The following is a 15,837-nucleotide window of genomic DNA, read 5'->3' on the forward strand; positions in this document are numbered from 1 at the left end:
TGACTATCGGCTATTTCCAGGTACTTTCTTCTTCTTACTTGATGATTCAAGTTACAGAACTGCTACTTATTGTTGAATGTTGATGCTGTTTATGTGTTGATCAATGTGTAAAGTTTATGCTGTTTGTGTGTGAATCTGTGGAATGTTGATGTGTGAATCAATGGCTTTTATGTTCTGTTTTGTTGTGTAGTGTAGTGTTGTGTTGCGTGGGGTGACTTTGGTAGTTTTGTCAAACCAAAAGGAGGATTGTCATCGTTATTATTATATGAAGCTTTTTCTTATGGTCAACCACTGAATTCTGGTTGGTGATTGAATAAACTATCAAATAAAGTTAGTGCCCAGTCAATGGTAAATTATGTTAATTAGACAGTTGAACTTGTTACGTTCAGAATTTTTTTAAAACTTTTTAATTGGACCTTTGATGGTTAGGCATAGCTCAACTAATATAGATGTATTCTTGATTAAAAAAAAAAAAATTAGAGGTTTAAATTATACCGTCCAAAAAAAAACATAGGCTTATGCCCATCCCAAGTTTAATTCGTAGGGTTGAGGAAGATTTAAAACCCATTTAATTCACTCCGTTCATGTTTGACGTTTATGAGATGTTAAATCAAAATTGTATTAGACATTTTTTTAATCTTAAATTTGTTAATTAGTTATTATATTTGTTGAAATTCTTGGTAGGGATATCAAATAATATTCCTTTAAACTATGTAAAAGATTTATATGGGTCAAGCCTTACAATTCTTTGTGGGGATTCTTTAAATTTATGCCTTTTGATTTCATTTTTTCCCCTTTGAAAAATATAGTTTGAATGTTTAAAACCATAATATATAAAAAGAAAGAAAAGAAAAGGCGTTTTTGAGATTTTAGATGGGAAACATGTTTGAATTTAATTACATGTTTGAATATTTGAATTGACTGACTCCTTTTTTTCTCATCTTAATTTTCTATTTTTTCTCATTGTATGCAAAAGTTTGACTACAAAATTGGATGAGTTTGTAGCTACCCAATACAAGAATTTGACCCCTAAAATTCTGGCTTTGTTTTTTAGAATTTGAATTTGAATTTTCCATATTCCTTGAAATTTCTGATTGGACCACGGTCCTAGTGATTATATAACACACAAAGTCAAACACCGTACATTCCTCTATTCATAATATAGTTTTTAGAAAATTAGGATCGGGTTTATTGTGGTTTGAAATAATTTGTTGACTTAAGAACCCAATACAAATAGAAGTTACTTGATCAATGTTCAGAAAGTTGTGTGCAATTTAACTTACAAACAACATTTGATCCCCACAGATTCATCAATATATAACCCATTGCACCTCAATCCAAAAAGTACTCTCTCATGTAGGCGTTTAGCAATACAAAGTTGATCTGTTTGGAACCTTTTTCTTCCTGTACACTGTACTTCTAATGTGAAATGATGCCAGTTACTAGCATGAAAATTTGGACATTTATAGTTCTACTGATTTGGCATCTCTACAATTCTCTTGCCTTTTGCCTCAGTAGATTGAGTTCCGACTCGATCTCGGCATCACGAACTGGCAATGCGCTGCCAGAAACAGTTCTTCCTGGTGGAAGTTCTCCTTTCTGTAGAAATAGAGAGGATCCCGTTGTTAGGTTCAAATACTGAAGGAATGTTTGAAATTGTACATACATACTAAACTTTCCCATTTAGATGCGGAATAAGCTAATCTTCTTTTTGCTATTGATTTGAGTCAGGAAGCTAGTGAAATGGCTGAGAAGATTGTCTTACTCCATAAAGAAGTTCAAGATCATTTGGAGAAATCAAACTTTAAGTATAAGGAAGCTGCGCAGAGAAGCATCAATGAAAGAAAACTTTCGAGGAAGGCGATCTTGTTATATAGTTTATCTACGAAAGTCGAGGCTTCCATTGGGTTCCTATTCTAGGTTTCATTCTTAGAAGATCGAGCCACGGTCAGATATAAACTTATATATAAAGAGTGGAATATGATTTTACCTTTGAGCTTCCAGATAACTCTCTCTTCAAGTCCGCTAGCTCGTCGTCAACTGATGAGCCCTCCAGCAGAGCAAACTACAATATAGGAAATAGCTGAAAGCCAAAATAAAACAGAGCTGTGCAGCGACATATGTTTTAAAATGTACGTATCAATTGGAAACTCTTGAGGACGATACTCGAACACTCTTATCACTATATTAAAACTTGGCACGTACACTTGCGGTATTACAAAATACGAAACAATTACCGCCTCCCACTCGTCTAAATGCTACCCTTTCTCCTCATTCCTTCATAAAGGAAATCCCTCATAAGCTTCTTGAAGGATTTACTCAGACTCAAGAAGCTTTTACAGAAATCTTAAAAAGGGACAGGTAAGAGAAATGATACTTTCTAGTTTCTGAATTTAAGCTCAGTAGACCAGTAATAAAATCAAACACAAATTAGATTTGGAGGGAAAGCAGAGAACTGTTACCTTTCCTTCAAGATCATCAGCAGTTAACTGTCCAAGAGCTTCTGCTTGAGACTCCATTGCCAAAACTACCAAGATTTTGAGGAAGATAATCATACATAACGAGGAAGAAGCCAAGAAGGAGATCATCTATCCATAAGTAACATATAGACAAGAATCTCAACAGTACAAAAAAACTACAACGAAAATATATTTAAATAAAGTAATGTTAGATGATAAGAAAGCCTATGCTTGACTAAAATATTTCACTTCCTTACCTTTCTCCTCCATCTTCTCAAAAGCAGAAAGAGCACTGCTTGTGTTAACATTCCCCAACATTTCACTTACTTTGGTTGCAGTCCTAAATCCATGGAAAGGTGGTATCAGCAATCATCAACAGTAAAGGAAGATACTCGAGAAAAAAGAGATTTTTAACAATCTGACTAAATCACAAACTTTGCAGACTGAGCACGCGCTTTCAGTGTGTCTTTCTTTGACCTCGCCTCTTGTATCTTGCTCTCTAAAAGCTACAAAGAAAAGATTCAATGGTAAAATTGAATTCTATAGGCTTAATTATCCTTGTTTTAAAAGCTTAAAGTTAGAATCATACTAATGTTCGAGCATATATTATATGAAAACTTGTCTCTACCAGTTTCCAATTCTAGCTACACTAGGAATGTAATAGGGATCTGCATTATCTCAACAAAAGGAAGAATACTAAATCTTCTCAATATCTATAGACTACAGAAATAACATTAACTGTTCTTTACAGCATTCTTTCATAGCTCCAACAGGAAGATGGATTTCCTCATACTCGTTTACCCTTACGGTTAATATTTTTACATGGCCAACGAATGTAATGCAAGGGAATCTGGGCTGTATCCTTAAAAGAATTTAACAAAATATAATTTAAAATGTTTCATGTGATGGTCAACGGAAAATACATTAGAACTTCATACCCGAGTATTAGAAACAAGATTTTCCACAACATTCTTCTGCTGATCAAGTTGAGCTTTCAAAGCATTTGCGTTATCCTGACGGTAGAACACAGTGATCATCGGTCAGAATAAATCATAAATCTTGCCAAACAGAATTAAAATTTCAATTTTAAAATTGCTTCTAGGAGAAAAAGTAACATGAAATAGTTCCATATTGGACAAAAGAATTTAAGAGGTTTCTTCAAATTGGTAAATACCATTCCTGTTTATCATGAAATATAGGAATGGGATCTGTCAACTAATCTGTTCTAACTTACAGCATATGATTTGCGCCTCTTTAAAGCTTCCCGAGCAAGATCATCATCTCCCTTTTGAAGAGCAAATTGCGCCTTTCGATACCTATATTAAAACTAGAAATGAAAGGTGTATACCTATCACTTCACAAAGAAAATGGAGAATGGTTCTAGATTTTTACCAATCATCAGCAGCTTGCTGTGCAGATTTATACTTGTTTTCCAAGCGCTTTTGAGAAGCTAGTACCTTCAAGAATAAAAGTCCATTTCATAATTTTAATTGGTTAAGTATGCATGTCAAAAATGAAATAGATGCCTCATTATTTTGCTTCCTTGTACAATTTTCCTAATAACATGCATCTTCTAATTCCCTTTGAAATATGAATAATTTTTAAAGGAAAGTTGAAAGTGCAGACACAGCATTACGGGCTAAGAAGCAAAGAGCAATGCCAAAGGTAAAGCAAGTAGAGAAAAATGATAAATACAAGGTTCTGAAACTTACCTGTGCAGTGGCTTGACGCATCTTTGTCAAGTCATCATTCATTTCAAGCACTGTCTGCTCCAGAATTTTCTCCGGATCCTCAAACGAACTTATAAGTGCATTAGCATACGACTATCTCATGAGAAAGCAAGCGTCATGGTTATCCTCAAAATCCGTGAATTCCAAAGATTACTAAACGAATTGATGAAACAATTGAAAGTACTACCTTAACAACCCTTGCAAAACGATCAAAAAGGTTCATGTGAGCACCAAGAGCACCTCCACGTCTGCCACCATGGGATCGATTAAAATGTAAAGACTTCATCCATGTAATTTGTAAGGTGTGCCCTGCAGGGAAAATTATGATTTCCTGTTAGAGTAATTAAGCACACAACTATTACAAAGTTAAGTGGAATTTGATTCATATTTTAAGGTAGAATATACTTTTGGTTCCTGATATTTGAACTTAGTTTCTATTTGATCCTAGGTTGTCAAAACTAACACTTCCATTTCTACTTGATCCTTGAAGTTTCTAAGTGCTTTGTTTAGTCTCCGAGGATTGAGTTCAATTTCTAGTTGGACCATGAGGTTTGAAATTGGTTTCTAAAGTGATCAAAAGCCTTCTAATTTGAGTTCTAAGTAAATTAGTTGCTTATATCAACTATATCCAGCTAGAAGTTCCCCTAACTCATTATAAGACAGCACAATGTTGCCTCATGTTAGCCAATCAGCTCATTGATCCTAGATTAATGTTGTAAGAAGCCTACGCCAGGAGGTAATCCCAATCTCAAATTGATGGACACAAAGCGGTCAAGCTGGCCAGCATTTCCACTAAATATTACAGGTTTTTAAGAAACCTAAGTCTAGAAAAAAAGAAAGGAAGTATGCGTAGGCATCCGAAAAAGGGAACCCCGCTAAAGGAATGTGTACCAATGAAGTAAAATATGCCCTAAGGAATAATTATAAAATGACCGTGTCACCGATGCTCATAGAGAAACATGAAACTTAGGAAGGGATCACACCTCCGCCATTAAAATCAACAAAAGGAGAACGGTAAGCTAAGAGCAAGGGAAACGTACCTCCGCCATTAAGGAAGGACGTGCTCAAGGGCTTCGCGGCAACACAGAGGGTGGAAGGCTTGGATGAAGAGGGTTGAGATGAAGAAGAAGGAGTTGAAGCCAAAGCTAATCCGGTAAAGACGTGGGTTTGGGCAGCCATGAATGATCGAACACCCAAGCAAAAACGTTGCAGAAAAGAATCGGAATGGTGAAATTGTGTTGAGTTGAGATAGATTGAAGATAACAGGGGATCGCTTGTGTTCCACCTCAGCCTCATCAACCGGCCAAGCCTGCCCAATTCCAATAATTCAATCCCAGCTCGATTTGAAGTGCAATTAATCAAAATTTAAATGAAATTTTATAATATTAATAATTATCAGATATAAGTCATAAAATACCATAATTTTAAATTAAATTCAATAAAAACGGACATTCAATATATTTTTTAATTTTAAAAATTAATTTCTCTAAAATCGTAGTTAAGTAATTGATATTGTGGAGCTAATTCAATCGGCCAACCAAAACTAATTCGGCCCTAAATGTTTATATAATTAACCAAACCTAAGGCTCAGTCATAAACGTTCAAATAATATATTGGACCAACTGGACTTGGATTTGTGTTCAGATCGAGCTTCAATTTTTTCTTTTTTTTTTTCTTACCTTGACCCACAATTTTTTTACGTTCATCCATGATGTTCTCTGCCAGTGGATTCGTCATAAATTTTTTCGACATTGCCAAAAGATGTTAGAAAGAAACTTAATGAGCAGCGTAAGATAGCACAAGAATATATGATATATGATGGCATATATGAGTATGCATACAAAAGTAAATGTAAAACATGCCAGAAGATCAGGCTAAGAATAGAAATGAGAAGACATCTTTTTTTGGGCAAAAAAAAAAAGCAAACAAATAAATAAATCTCAAGTAAGAATTTAAAACGGGATCAATTTGAGCTACAATTCGAGCATAGCTCAAGATGTTATTTGATATCAAATTCATTGTATCGTCATGCTGAAAGCAAAGCCTGAGTTGATATCAACTGACCCAACTCAACAACCTACACAACTTTCTCAAAACAACTACCATGCTTGATCCCTATCTTTCTTAGTTCTCTCTTTGAAATAAAAAACCTTTGTGCTACTAGCCGTTCACACGAACCTCAAGAAGGCACCACAACAATGACCATCCCTAGCTCTCCCTCAGGCGTGTAATAAGAACTCGATTATGATAATTCAACTACCAAAAGGCATGGAAAACGAGAGTGATATTGTGATCATGGTTCATGACATTATTGGCAAGATCGAAGCGATGATCAAAACGTTCAAAAGATAAGATCACACGCCTAATCTTTCATCAAATACAGATCTCAATTCAACGCTCAGAATACATAGATTTCTACACGTTCGCAGTTCTTATATGTTCTAGAGAGACAGGCAATGTCGGGAGCATTCATAGTAAAAGTCATCAGAGTTCAATTCAAATGACAGGGCTTCACACCTTCCTGATGAGAAGAAACAGCCTCTGGTCAAGTTCAAACTTGCTGCAATGTGAGGGATCACCCTTCAGCATCATCAGGAGCCCACCAAAAGAAGCATCTATTTCCCTGGATTCAGATGAAATACTCCATTCAAGATAAAAATTCAACCGGAAAATATGTATCATCTACGTTCGTAAACTGTTCATAAAAAGAAACTAAAATGGATTTATCACCATAATAGCCATTCATGGTAGCCATTACAGACAGGAGAAGATGCTCTATGACACATTCTTGCTCAAACATAGATAAAATATAAGTGATGGAACGTCAAGCTCTTGCTTCGTTCATGGCTTATGCAATAGAATTGTAGTATTTGAGAACAAAATTGTTTAGAGAAGTTATAACACGTACGCTTTACCGCCATGCCCAGAACTTTCTGATATTCTAAACAGCTTCCCGTGCATGACATATTCATATCTGTCAGCAAGCGACTTCCTATTGCCCTGTAACACAGAATAACAATTCAAGCCTCAGACCAAACTAATAATTGAACAGAGGAAGACACAAATATAGTCGTCAGACAACAACCAAACCAGTCATGACAATGAATAGACATGCAGAAACTATGGAAACCCAATATTCCCTAATTGATTGAAAGTTTCCTGTTACAGACTATAAATCACTGGAAGAACAAGTTACCTGAAGAAAATAGCCTGTGTCAGGGGTTCCATCAAGATTCAGAGTTGGAGCCAGCGCCATTGAAAACTTCTCACCTTCTTTCAAGTTGTATATTTCTGTATTAATGTCCAGATGCATGAACATGTCAAACTTCTCGCTCTTTGCCTCGATTCGAGTAACTGTTGGACAGATTGTGAAAACACCAATGTCATTTGCCTAACTGTGTTGAAAAGTTCTTAGAACATTTATACTATTCCGGATGACAACCTAGGGGAAATGAAAACTCCACAACTTCTATGCACATCAAAGAGGTAAAAGAAGAATCTGCATGCAAAAGGGTGAGCAACTATTTTACAAAAAAAACGCACCTTTATCAAACTTTTTGCCATCTGGGTTTAATCGCTCGATCTTAAAGATATCATCAAAGAGAAGCTCAACCATCCTTACAACAGCAACACTGCTTCCCAAAGGTTAATGCAACCCAGAAAAGTTAACAGGGAGATAATGGAAGTTAACAAACAGAGTTATAATAAGAGTATGCCCATCAAATAACAAAACAAAATCAGCAAAGAACAAAGAAAACAAACAGAAAACAATGCGTTAAGTTAGCAACTGAAAGCATTAGATTCGCGAAAAACAAAATTCAAAAGAGGAGACTGCCGACTAAGTTAGGGCTTGGTTGGAGATTTCACAGGTTCGCATCTAATAGCGAAATGGAGAAGACATTTGTAGTGGTCAAGAAATTAATCGAGATATAGTAAATAAAAGGAATTAAAGAACAGATATTCAAGCAAGATCAAGGAGAAATTAAGCAAAATACCTGAATTGAGGTCTGCAACTTGAAATCGAGTGCTACAAAGGTTTAGAAAGGGTTTACAAACGGGAGATGATGACCGAGGAATGAACGAATATGAAACAATAAAAACCCTAAATTATGATTTTTAAAATACGTCTATTTTACTTCAATTTTTATAACATTTTAAATCAAAATACATTTAATTACAAACCATAAATTGCTATTATTTTAAATAAGTATAGTTCGGTCCTAATAAACTATCTGTTTAAAAACTAATTTTAATTTTAAAATTTATTAAAATAAACATAAACTAAAATTAAATATTTGAAAACCTTAACTTTATTACTATTATTTTAGAAAGTTTAATAGAAATTAACTACAAATTATTTTAAATAATAATAAATAGTTATTTTAAAATTGATGTCAATTTAAAATAATATAAAAGTTAATTCTGAATATTTAAAAAATATATAAAAACTAAAATAAAAGGAGGACATAGTTTTATTCCATATTTAGCCTTCAACAAAAACAAGTAATTTACAAACAGCATCCACCGCTCCGTTTACTATCCAGACAAGCCAAGGTACATCGAAGTCGCAACGCCAAGCGCGTACACTGCAACCATAGTCCCAACTAGGTCTTTTCCCGACCGAGTCACGGCGCCGATTCCCGCGATTCCTGCAATTCCGACCGGAACTCGAAACATCACTTCTTTGCTGACATTCTTCACTACAGCCTCTGCGAATAGCTCCATCGCCCAACGCTTGAAGCGGATCGGTCCTAGGGTTTCTTCGTCTTCACGATCCGCGTCCTCGCGATTGACGGCTCGCAGGGCTGAGTCGACCTGTTGCCGAGTCGGGGGAGAGGGAAGCCACTTGGCAATGAGTGGATGAGGGCGGACGGTGGTGAGGAGACGGTGGAGGTGGTCGGCGGCGGTGCAGAGTTGGTAGGGGAAAACGCCGGCGTATGCGTGCTGCGTTAGGTCAAGGCAGTGGGAGAAAGTGGAATCGCAGGCTGAGTCGAAATCGGGCGAGTTCGACAGTGAGTTCCTGACTCGTTTTGAGGCCGATATTCCCATTATCCTTCTCCCTCTCTCCCACCCACCACTCCGCCAATTCCGAAAAGTATCAGAAAGGTAAATCCTTTTATATTTGAATTCGTTTGAAGTATCTAAGCTTGGTCTACGACATGGTTTGAAAGTCATTTAAATTTTGTCGTTATCTTTTTGCATTTATGATTGCAAAAATTCATACAAAATTTTGAACATTAAAAAAAGATGAGTATGTGAGGATGAAGATGAGTCAACCATCTACTCTTTGACAGAGAATTTCATTTATATCTGAACAAAAACGTTTAACTTTACTTCGCTCTGTCCAAATACAGAAATCTACAAATAATTGCTGGGGAAATACAGACGATACAAGGGAGGGATGATGGTACATGCATGGCAGAAGATTTGAAGAGTTTTCATACACAAGCAGAGCAGCAGAGCAGCAGAGCAGAAACCCCATTGGAGAAAGAAGAGAAAAGGAGGGAAAAATAGGTCAACTTTCCAAGCGTGAGTAGAACAAATCCCATTCAGCTAACAAGGTGTCTGGGTGAATTGTTGAACATACTGTGCCATATGTATGCTCTTGAAAGCACCATCTCAAGTTCTTGATGGGTCCAATTTTGAGTTGGAACATGCTGGAGAAACATCACCAGTTCTTGGAAATCAAGTTTCTGCAGCTCTTCAGACCACTGAAACGAAGGGAAAAGGCTAATTCAGAAACAAGATCTACACAAAATACTTTGAACAGAAACTCAAGTGGGTGAAAATGATATGATATTGCCCTTCATTTCAAAGAGCTACTCAGAGGCATCAGAATCTTTGGAACACACTGTGATGCTTCAGTAATGAAAACCATTCAGACCATTTACCTCAGGTTCCATTCTAGAATTGGATTATCAAAACAAATTTGATATCCTTACCGTCAAAAGAAAACTGGCAAATATGTAGACAAGGAAATCTGGCAACGAGTCCCCTTCCGCAAGATAAGTATCCCATAACCGGGTAACAAGATGGAAAGGAATCTGATGGAACAAAACAATATCATCAACATTGAATTATCTTAATTGTAGAATGTGATTTGGTTTTAATCTATTTCCAACAGAAGTAACTGGAAGAAGCTATAGCATTATGAATACAGAGTTCTTGGCAAACCTCCCGTATCAGAAGACAGTTGAACCACCGAAAAGCGAATTGAAGAAACTCCAGACCCTGCTCCTCCATGTGTCTTGAAACAGGTTCTGGTCAAATTAAGAAGCATACAAGACTGGTTAATAAATGGCTTGTCGTATCCGATTCTCTAGGCTGTGAGGAAGATAAATTGAAGGAAATTCAAGCACATGGCTTCTACAAAAGAGTCGAGTCCAGAAAGAGAGATTACCATCAATCCTCCTAACCAGTTCTTTCAACTTAAATACAAGCCGCTGAATTCCCGGTTGGGCAAACGTATAATGATCTTGCATACCATCAAGTAATTTCGATAGACACCAGTAGCAATCTGCCTCGATGTTTGTGATCTTGTCAGGAGATAGATCAGAGATGGACCATTTCTCAACACCACCTTCTAAGTATTCTGACAAGAAGACAACTAAAAATGGAGTAGCAAGATCATTTATTCCTTGAACATATCCGCTCGCAGGATGTCGAATAGCCCTGGATTGAAAACAATTGTGTAAATGAGATACAAATAAATAAATGGATTCTGGTACAAGTTAGTGACATTGCAAGGTAGAGGATACAGTTTTACCAATGTTCTTTGTTTCTCATTAAAAAAAAATATCTTACCAAGTATAGAGAATACGCTCCAAAGATTTCTGAACTTGTGCTTGTTGAAAGAAAGTAACATCAGGTACGGTTCTAGGGCAATCAACAGCAATCTAACAAGGAACACATGGTTCAAGGACTGGAAGAACTAGAGAGGACAATTTATAAAATTCAGCACTGACTCGCAGGCATTATTACCTGGCGGAGCATGTTTATCTCATCGTCAGACCGTTCAGCATCAGGAATGTCATAGAATTGTGCAACGCTGTCAAGATATTCAAGCCTCTTTCTTCGTAGAACTCCCTCCTTTCTATCTGAATTAGGTGGTGCATAGCCCTGTTGTCAGTGCATTTTTAAATTTTGGACAAACAGCTAAAGGATTGTATCAGACAAGTTAGGGAAGTCTCTGTGAAATTGCCCTTCTAAGCAAGCTAGATAACAATCGACGTTGATAAATAATGCTCACTTATAATAATAACTCACTGAAATGTTAAGAGAACAAACTGCCATAGAGAGTGAAAAACACAAGCAACCAAACAAAAAAAGAACAGAACTCTACAAAAATGTAAGAAACCAAATAAAACAATGGAGAACAAAGCGCTCAGTGGAGGAACAAAAATAATCCTAGGAGCAAATCCACTAATGCTAGACCAAAGAAATGCATAATCAGCATCTAAACAAGATGCACCTAAAACACTGCCCATAAGACGATTTTTAAGAACCTTGCTTGATTTTAGAGGATTCTAAACAAGAATAGTTCCTTCTCGCAGTCCCGTTTTATGGTCGTCAAGAGGTACATGTAGTCTAGCTTTTCTAGGAGATATGTTGAAGAACGTTCCATTATGAGTCATTTTTCATTTTTTTTAGCTATGCAAGCATTGAGGAAGCAAGCCTACCTCGAGTTCAACTCAACATCCCACTCTGTTCCCCACCCGATGGAAGGGCATGGGGTAGAGCTAGTCAGATGGTTAAATGAATGAGGCATGAGGCCCATCTCTATCACATTCAATCCAAGCCCTTGGCCACACACGCAAGAAAACTTAGTCATATGAGATCTAGACCCATACCAAATAGTTACTGGCACAAGCCTTCTGTTGTTGGAATTTATAATCAGAATGATCAATTTGAAGGAAAAAGAGCTCTTTGAGAAGGAATATTTTCCTCTTCAGAAAATATACATGCATATATATTAACAATTAGCATCATATACCAGTTATCACATGGAAAAACAAGAGGGAAAAAGGAGGAAGAAGAAATCCTGCTTTCCATCAAGCAATCAGAAATTATGAGTATCAGATCCAACTTACCAAAAGAAGTCTCCATATATTTGGGCGCATATATGGCGGAACACCACTCCAAGCTAGCTCACGCAACTTGTCTACATAGTCAAATGAATATAAGCACCCCAATGCATTAGTGTTCCTTTACCAAGTTTTGACTGTGCATAGGAATCTTTGAGTTCATGATGGGGGAGGATTATTTAAAACTATACGCATATATATACCTGATATGATTGTTGTTCCTGATAGCAACTTTGTGAACTTCAGGACCCTTGCAGAATCTGTTGCTCTAGCACCCATTATTGGCTTTTGGACTTCTTTAGCAAGATCCTCGGTGTTGGAGGTTGAAGATTTAGACTTACTAACAATTGTATTATTATTCATAATCTGAATATCTTCCTATATTGAAAGAGAGAGTTTCACTATAATGTGTCTTCACATCCAAACTAACATGAAAATTTTCAGATCAGTCTCACCTCCTCAGATTTGGCAATGCGGTTGCTTGTACCAATATCATTATGCGACAAGCTCCTCGAATAATTTGATGATTTTTCTGATACGCTCGAGGGGTCGATCACGTCTGATCTTCTAGTGAGCAATACTTTTCCAGGAATACTGCGGCCTTTCAGCAGCCTGCATCAGAGATGTGATTAAGAATTTATGGGATCAACTAGCGGCATCTACCAACTGTGACAGCCTTAAGAACATTTAATGAATAAGAAGGTAGACTCCACCAGGTAACTTTTGAGGAATTGAAGCATTTAGAAAGTTACAGGATAGTTATCCAATTCTGTCAATATCAAAATTCAGACTAGTCGATATCTGGTTTAGATTATCCAGCTACAAGTGTCAAGAGTTGGGCAGGCTGTTAAAGTTCCTAGATTAAGAGCCCCAACATTATAGTTAAACAAACAGGAAATGAGTAGCAATTTAAATTTCCATCTGCAGTGCTCCCACACATTTCCCAGAATCCAAATGTAAAACGGCATGGAGGCCAGATCGCATCTATGTAAGCCGTAGCTCATATATAAAGATCTACAGAGCCCACGAAGATTTCCTCAATAATCTAACAGATACTCCGAAGATTAAAAGCTTACATTATTGAGCTAACCGATTAAATGTGAAAAAAAATAGCATACGAGAAAACGATTCGTTATGAAATTGGAGATCGAAATCTTAGTTGGGCAACTGGATTTCAAAATCGAATGAAGATTCAAGCAAGAGAGACAGAAAAGAGAGGGGAAGGGAAGGGAAGGAAAGGAAAGGAAAGGAAATCAGAGATTTGGAAACAAGAATTAGGGGGAATTGAGATTGTTACCCCTGAACATTTCTGAGGGTCTGATTGAATCGGGAATCGAGACCTGAGATCGTATTGTCTTTTGTTTGTCGATCTTCGCCGCCGAGAGTGTTAATGCCAGTGTTCTTCATGTTCGCTCAACAGAATCATGCTCCGTTTGCCCCCCCCTAATATTTCCTCAACCCCCGACCGGAGGTCGCAAATTATTGGTAAAATTGAAAATTTTACAATAATTTCTAAATTTTCAACTACGATCTTTCCCTTGTTTGGGACACCAAGTTTATACTATTTTCTTGGATATGTTTTTAGTCAAGCATCATCCTTTACCTTATCAAAATTTAGGTTTGAATCATCTGCTCCCACTCAAATAAATAAATTTATGTTTTTTTTTGTGACAATTTAATCAAATTTGATCATATAGATCCAGAGAACCATGACTTAGTAATTCTCCATATAATTTTGCAAGGAACCTAACATAAATTCTTTGTGGAGAATTCGTAGGGATCAGAATGTTCATAGAAAATTTGATATGAAATAAATAAGATATCTTAATCATGTCACAACAACTTCTCGATGAAATATAAAATTTTTAAATTATTAGAATAAAAATTTTAAAAATTAAAATGAAAGTTAGAATATTATTTTTTTTTTATGTCACAAATTTGTTTATTTATATTTCTTGTGTTTAGATTTGTATATTATAGTCATTGATTAAGCTGTCATTGTATAGTAATTCAAATCTCGATGTTAATCATCAAGGTAAATCTATATGTTACTGATTCCCTTATCGATTTTTACCTTTGTTAAAAATTTAAGAAAATACTATTATAAAAATTGAATCAATCAAATTTTTAATTTTTCTTTATTATGTTTATTGACGTAAATTTTATTTTTATTTTAATTTTTGTTTTCATTTTTAAAAATTAACTTCATAAATACTATTTCTGTAGACATGTATTTAAAAAAACCTAAATCATTTTTTTTTTTTTTTTTTGTGGAGTAATAGAAGTTGGTTCACGTTGCTTCAACGCTACTTTTTTGCCTTCTCTTCCCTCTAAATGGGAAGGCTCGTGGACACGGTGAGAGAATAGGTGAAGTGTTTTTGAGGTAGATGAATGAACTGGAACCACATTCAAATGAGAGTGATCCTAAATATAAGATAGCTAAGATATGCTTAAAAGATAAAATGCACTTCTTTCTCAGTAACTCAATTATGTTTTGCATAGAACAGTTATATGTTAGTCGACCTCTTGAAAATTTTTGTAAAATGACTCGTATTAGTTTGTAGGATAGTCTCTACTCTTAGAAGCGATGAGTAAATAACGTGACAATGTCGTAAGAGATACAAGAGTAAATTTAATACTTTTTTTCCATTATTATTTGAAAATTTAATTAAAAAAAAAAACACGTAAATTTAGCAAATGAATATATATTCAAAATAAACGATTAATATCAATCACGACGCTTTGCTCCTTTTTTGGCTATCCTTTTATGGATATCTTTAATAATATCCTCTTTGATACTAACTCCTCGCGGTTTTTCATGCTTTGCCTTTTTGCATTCTTCAGGATGTTTCGGGCTACATTTCGTTTCTTTTGCTTCTGAATTGCTAATCTCGATCATGTCGATACTAATCAGGAGAATGCAAATAAACACGAGCATGCTTCCTTTCGAGATGTCCATTATCAACGACAAAAAAAGTACAAGATGAGATTCGATTAAGAACGCTTCAAATTTGTAGTTATTTATAATGCTTTAGCTCTTCTATATTAAGCATTTCGTTTCAAATTTAGTTTAGTTATGTGGTTGACATTTTGTCATCTCTTTCTTTCTATTTGGTTGTGGATCAGATTAAACTTGATGACAACCTCTCTACACGATTTGACCGTAAGTACAATTTTTTTTTATAATCAAGAGAATGATTATAAAACGAGCTTATTACCTTCTGAGATGGTGACAATGAAAGTTCAATGTCTCAAGGAGCTAACGCTCCGTATACTTAGCAAAAAAAAAAATTAAGGGTATGAACGTAATTTTAACGTTTTCATATATATATATATATATATAAATATATTAGGAAAGAAAAAAAAAGTCAAATAAATTTGGAAAGCAAAGTCTATAAAGATATGTTGCAAAGGTCAAATGTTCTTACCCACTCCCCAATGAGGAAAGATTCTCATTGGATTCGGATCCAACAAAGTCCGGATAAGACCCGATATTTGCCGGTGACCTGGATCCGAATGGGTCAAACAAACCCGCTATTCCCCCTTGACCCGGATCCGAATGGG

The 15,837-nt window shown here is 35.8% G+C and overlaps 4 protein-coding genes across 5 annotated transcripts; all 4 read right to left on the reverse strand.

The window, feature by feature from the left end:
* Positions 1 to 1,228: 1,228 nt before the first annotated feature.
* On the reverse strand, positions 1,229 to 5,523 carry LOC111439207 (membrane-associated 30 kDa protein, chloroplastic-like). Its single transcript, XM_023076981.1, has 11 exons — positions 5,230 to 5,523; positions 4,377 to 4,498; positions 4,172 to 4,282; positions 3,852 to 3,916; positions 3,694 to 3,775; positions 3,398 to 3,472; positions 2,895 to 2,965; positions 2,717 to 2,799; positions 2,463 to 2,527; positions 1,991 to 2,065; positions 1,229 to 1,599 (listed from the first exon to the last, which is right to left on the reverse strand). Exons 1-11 carry the CDS (start codon positions 5,483 to 5,485, stop codon positions 1,489 to 1,491), a joined length of 1,116 nt encoding a protein of 371 aa, XP_022932749.1. The 5' UTR covers positions 5,486 to 5,523; the 3' UTR covers positions 1,229 to 1,488.
* A 935-nt stretch (positions 5,524 to 6,458) lies between these two features.
* Positions 6,459 to 8,318, reverse strand: LOC111439203 (DNA-directed RNA polymerases II and V subunit 8A-like). 2 transcript variants are annotated; one of them, XM_023076978.1, is made up of 5 exons: positions 8,185 to 8,318; positions 7,733 to 7,821; positions 7,386 to 7,543; positions 7,098 to 7,189; positions 6,459 to 6,812 (listed from the first exon to the last, which is right to left on the reverse strand). In XM_023076978.1, exons 2-5 carry the CDS (start codon positions 7,803 to 7,805, stop codon positions 6,701 to 6,703), a joined length of 435 nt encoding a protein of 144 aa, XP_022932746.1. In that variant the 5' UTR covers positions 7,806 to 7,821; positions 8,185 to 8,318; the 3' UTR covers positions 6,459 to 6,700. The 2 variants fall into 2 exon arrangements, with proteins under 2 accessions (XP_022932746.1, XP_022932747.1); XM_023076979.1 differs by having other exon boundaries at positions 7,733 to 7,824; positions 8,185 to 8,315.
* A 313-nt stretch (positions 8,319 to 8,631) lies between these two features.
* On the reverse strand, positions 8,632 to 9,298 carry LOC111439202. The gene has a single exon (XM_023076977.1). The coding sequence runs from the start codon at positions 9,236 to 9,238 to the stop codon at positions 8,726 to 8,728; it is 513 nt and encodes a 170-aa protein (XP_022932745.1). The 5' UTR covers positions 9,239 to 9,298; the 3' UTR covers positions 8,632 to 8,725.
* A 153-nt stretch (positions 9,299 to 9,451) lies between these two features.
* LOC111439200 (GTPase-activating protein GYP1-like) lies at positions 9,452 to 13,805 on the reverse strand. The gene is made up of 10 exons (XM_023076974.1): positions 13,571 to 13,805; positions 12,729 to 12,885; positions 12,477 to 12,651; positions 12,280 to 12,350; positions 11,171 to 11,308; positions 10,994 to 11,085; positions 10,590 to 10,861; positions 10,364 to 10,449; positions 10,132 to 10,233; positions 9,452 to 9,900 (listed from the first exon to the last, which is right to left on the reverse strand). The coding sequence occupies exons 1-10, from the start codon at positions 13,678 to 13,680 to the stop codon at positions 9,739 to 9,741; spliced, it is 1,365 nt and encodes a 454-aa protein (XP_022932742.1). The 5' UTR covers positions 13,681 to 13,805; the 3' UTR covers positions 9,452 to 9,738.
* Between the last annotated feature and the right edge of the window lie 2,032 nt (positions 13,806 to 15,837).

The sequence above is a fragment of the Cucurbita moschata genome, unplaced genomic scaffold (assembly GCF_002738365.1).
Source record: "Cucurbita moschata cultivar Rifu unplaced genomic scaffold, Cmos_1.0 Cmo_Scf00086, whole genome shotgun sequence".
In the NCBI taxonomy this organism is placed as follows: domain Eukaryota; kingdom Viridiplantae; phylum Streptophyta; class Magnoliopsida; order Cucurbitales; family Cucurbitaceae; genus Cucurbita; species Cucurbita moschata.